Here is a 5,071-nt window from a genome sequence, read left to right as displayed (position 1 = left end):
CATTTTGGCACTTCTAAGTGATGTGGCAGAGAGTGTACATCACACATTCTCTAAGAGAGTGAAAGACAAAAAAAATATTTTTTAAATAAATAATAAAAGACTACCCTTCAACTCTATTTTTTTATGTACCATTTAACACAAAATACTAATTTTATGATTTCTTTATTTCTATATATGTTATTCAACTGCAATTTTGCATTTTAAAAATCGGCGTTCATCCGTTAGTTATTGTAAAAAATTAAAATTGACGGATGATCATTGATTATTTTTTTTTAAAAATAACAATTTCTTTTTAAGAGTTTCCCTATATTTTTCATGAAAAATAACCGACGAAAGTGCGTCAATTTTCTTTCTTGAGAAAATCAATGACAACCCAACAAAGTCTATCGAGTTTCCACATTTTTTTGTAGTGTTATTAATTAGCAATGAACATGAATTTTTTTTTACTCGTATTTATTTGAATGAAAAAATAGAAAGCTGATATTTGAGTTAGTTCAAATAGACTAGATATGAAAAAAAATATGTGGTGTTATTTAATTTAATTAATTGTTTAAAAAAGAAAACCAACACACTTTCGTCGATTATTTTTTCACACAATAATGTACAGAAACTCTAAAAAAAAAAAAATTTAAAAATGATGTTCATCCATTATTATTATTTTAAAAAAAAAATATGACGTTGATTTTTAAAATGAAAAAGTGAAAATGAAGAACATAAATAAAAATAAAGAAATCATAAATTTAGTATTTTGTGTTTAAATGATACAATATAAAATAGAGTTGAAGAATTAAAATGGAACAATGCTAAGTTAGCATGACAAAATGAAAAATGGGAGCAAGTTAGAGGAGTTGTGTATGTGTTTTTAATTGAGTTTTGTGCCATATCATGGCATGTAATTAAAGTGCACAACTTTGTTGATTCTTTGGAAAGAAGCGTCAAAATGGAACATAAAAATTTGAGTTAAAAGGGTTAAAATGGAACGAAGTTGAGTTGGAGTGCTAAAATGAAATTTAAGAAAAAGTTTACGGGTCTGCATATGTGTTTGACCCCAAAAAAAATGAAAAATTTGGAAAGGATAAAGGGATAAGCAATTCCTGGCCATTCACTCAGCAAATGTGGAAGATGTCAAATGCTCCTTCAGCAAAGTTTCTTTTCAAAAGAGATAAGAGTTTCATCCATTGAAGATAAAACATTCAAATGTATTATTATTATGAAAGAGTTAAGGACTTATTCACAATCTATCGCCTAATAAATTCTGTTTGATCACTTTGTCCTTTTTTCAAAGATACATAATATTATTATTATTATTATCATTATCATTATCATTATCATTAGTATTAGTATTAGTATTGGTATTAGTATAAATAATCCAAAACATGGCTTGATGATGACAATGAGAGCATGACAGGATGATTAGAGGTATTGAGTCTAATCAAATATCAATTATTTTCTTATTTATGATTTTTTAATCATCATGCAAAATAGAAAATGATCAACTAATTTTGGGATGGAAGAAGTAATTAAGTGAACTTTGCTAGATTTTTAAAACAAGTTTTCATGGAGCTAAGGTTCAACATATGAAAGAGTTAAGGACTTATTCACAATCTATCGCCTAGTCAATTCTGTTTGATCACTTGGTCCTTTTTTCAAGGATACATATTTTTTCGGTTAAAAATGGGAGGTTAGAAGTGTCCAAGCACGAATAACTAAAGCATATTGTTCTACAAATTGTTAAAAGTGACTGACTATTCATCGAAACTGATTAATCTGAATACTCATAAGGTAGACTCGATTCACCCGACTTCTCTCAAATTATATTTATAAATATGCTTAACAATAAAATACTCTGAAAAGTTCACATACAATGATTTATTTTATAATTTTTCACTCAAAAATGAAATAAGAGTTCTTTTACATTATAAAAGGGATTCCTCAAGTTGCAAATCCTTAAATAACCTAAACTAAGATAAGGGGTGCACAAATCTCAATATAATGGTGACCCCTTCGCTTTTCCTAATGTGAATTTAGTGGTCATCCTTTCCTTTGAGTTTCCACCAACCTAGTGATATATTAACCACACTCCTTTCTCATTCTTCAATCATAAAGATCTTTGGTCCCTTTATTTTTCGTCAAAATTAGTTCAAAATCTCTCTACTCATACGTTGGAGGAGTTTTATGTTGACTTCCTTCTAATCGATATTCTTAAATATTAAGGCATCAAAAGATCTCAGATTTCTAATTCTTATCAAAGCAGGTTATAAACTTCATATTCAATTTTAATTTTGAATAAGTTCCCCTTAGTTAATAACGTCTTGTAAATAATTTCCCCAACCCAAAGTCGAATCCTTCTTCAAAATAATACAAATACCACCAATAAAAATAATGTAGATATATAGCATTAATAATAATAACGATGAACACAACAAAAAGGAAGGATTTGAAATGAAATCCAATCTCCTAGAAATTGTTATTTTAGTTGTTTTTATTATCCATTTATATTTTTTCTTCTTTATTGAACAAGACAAATTGGAGAAAAGGAGGGACCAAATCTGCAAAGGGACACATCTTTCTATTTTTTCACACGGAGAAGGGATTGTAGAAATATTTTTGATATCTTGTTCAAATACAAATTACAAGTTCTATACTATAAAATAATTTTAAAATTAATTAGTTAAACACAAATTACTACTTATTAAAAATATTTTTCAAAATAAATAGAATTTACAAGTCCGACCTAATAACCTATACTCTATACAATACCAAGATGTTGTACTATCACCATCAATATACATCGAGCAATGTCTCTTATTTCTTTCATCTAGTATTCTATATCTATATGGAGACTCAATTAAATTTGAATTCGTATATTATAATATTTATTTTTAAACACAAAGCTCTCATAGGATTAATTCTTACTTTTCAAAAGTTTAATCTCAAAATTTTCAATTAAATAGGAAAGAATCTCTCTCATTCCATTGCTACACATTAATGAGAGCTTCTATTTTGTCCCACTGAAAAGTAGATCTAAATGTTGTTCACAAACTTTGGGTCCATAAGTACACACACAAAAAATCAAAACTGACACCAATAATGTACATTACACATAGTCCACCAATTCATGTTAAGGCTGTGAGCTCTCCCCACTCTCCATTTACAATTCTCTTTTGTTTGTTCTTTCGTTCCGTTTCATTTTACGTAGCATTATTTAACTTTTTTAAATTTTATGATCTCCAATATGTTTATTACGATGTCAAATAAAATTAAAAAATTTAAAAATATTATGAATAGAATAACTAAGGTAATATTTTTTAAAACATTCCGAAAAGAGAAGAATATCACAAAAACATCAAAGAACTATACTATTTTGGTATGTAATGACATTATACGTCGAAAGAATAATACATTAGAAATTTGGACATATCTAATGTGAATGGATGCAGGATGCTTGTATCAAAATAATAATATATTTAATGTAATTTTACAAATAAAATTTAAAGAGATTGTAAGTTAGGTGAATTTCTAAAAAATTGTATTTTGAATACTGGCCAAATGTTGCTTATAAGAAGAGGACAAAAACTATCTGCTCTCTGATTACGTAATAAATCCCCTGAATTACAAAAGAAATTTCCTGAGGCCTTGAATTAATTAATCGTAATACCTAGATACATTGAACCTGGACATATTCAATATTGGGTCCATAACAGCTCCTCTCAGTATAAATAGATCCGTTTTTTGCAGTTAAACCACAAATTAATCTCATAGCTTTTCTTTCTTTCGCTCAATTAAACTAATAGCCTATATTTGCTTCCACTAATTTCTCAACTAATTCCGTTTATTATGGCGCCGACTATAGCAGTGCCTTCCACCCAAACAAAACCGTATCATCGCCGTGAGATCTCCGCCGTGCCGGAGAGCGAGGTGCTCAGAAGAAGAAACGAAGAATTGGAGAAGGAATTGAAGAAGAGTTTTGAGAGGGAAGAGAAAATGAGAGAGGAATTGCAGAAAATATGGGAGAGGCTGAGGGTGGCGGAGGAGGCAGAGGAGCGGCTCTGTTCTCAGCTCGGAGAATTTGAAGCGGAGGCTGTTGATCAGGCTCGGGCTTACAGGACACGTGTTATGAATCTGATGGATCAACTCTCTTTGGCTCAGAAACTTCTCGAGTCGGCTTCTGTTGTCGTTCCCAATTCCCGATGACTGTAGGGGAAATTGGGTTTGCCAATTTTTTATTTGTATAATGAAATGAGATATAGAAGTATTTGGAATTATTGATCCGACTAACTTAAGATTTATAGATCGAGTAGGCCTAAGAAGGGTGAAACACTCGTTTGCATTTTTCGGAGTTGAGTTTCAATATTGTGGTTTGATAGCTTGTTCTCATCTATCATTTCCCTTTTAATTTGTCTATACCAATGGAAACAAATACAACATAAAAGTAAAACATGATATATAAATGGGAAAATTACGCGGAAAAACAAACATATATGGCATGTTTGGAAGGACACCTTAGTAATTTGATTTGGTGTAATTGAGTGTAATTACACTATTTCTTCTGTCTGGTAATTACATGGTGTAATTATCACCTGATTACTTTTATATTATTTTAAGTTTTTTTTTTTTTTTTTATTATTCTAAAAATTTCTAAAAGTTTATTTTTTATTTTATATTATTATATTTCATTTTTTTCTCGTTCTCAACCTTACTTCACGTGATTCTATGCATTTTCCCCGTATTATATATTTTTTTATGCCATGCTTATTTTCTCATTAGCATAATTTTATTCGTATTCTAATTTTAAAAATCAAAATAGAATTTATCGTTAAGGTTATAGACTTACATTTTTTCTTTAAAAAAAATAATCATATTTATATATGATATGTTGAAATTTGCTATAAGAGTATTATGTTAATTTTTTTGTTTTGAATTTTTAACTTATGTTATATTTTCAGTTTCATTTGTTTTAGTAATATTGAATTCACATTGCAAGTCATTTTTTAATTAGACTTAGAGTGTGTTTGGTATGAAGGAAAACATTTTCCAAAAAATGTTTTCCAATTTTCTCATGTTTGGTTGG

General features: G+C 28.9%; 1 protein-coding gene across 1 annotated transcript; it reads left to right on the top strand.

The window, feature by feature from the left end:
- The first annotated feature begins 3,718 nt into the window (after window positions 1–3,718).
- LOC102598380 (ribonuclease Y-like) lies at window positions 3,719–4,366 on the top strand. Its single transcript, XM_006347483.2, has one exon. It carries the CDS (start codon window positions 3,838–3,840, stop codon window positions 4,192–4,194), a length of 357 nt encoding a protein of 118 aa, XP_006347545.1. The 5' UTR covers window positions 3,719–3,837; the 3' UTR covers window positions 4,195–4,366.
- The last annotated feature ends 705 nt before the right edge of the window (window positions 4,367–5,071 follow it).

This window comes from Solanum tuberosum, unplaced genomic scaffold (assembly GCF_000226075.1).
Source record: "Solanum tuberosum cultivar DM 1-3 516 R44 unplaced genomic scaffold, SolTub_3.0 scf00093, whole genome shotgun sequence".
Classification (NCBI taxonomy): domain Eukaryota; kingdom Viridiplantae; phylum Streptophyta; class Magnoliopsida; order Solanales; family Solanaceae; genus Solanum; species Solanum tuberosum.
This window is presented reverse-complemented; position numbering and strand designations above follow the sequence as displayed.

Excerpts from the sequence above, each read along its gene's own strand:
- LOC102598380 (XM_006347483.2), top strand. The coding sequence starts at position 3,838 with ATGGCGCCGACTATAGCAGTGCCTTCCACCCAAACAAAACCGTATCAT.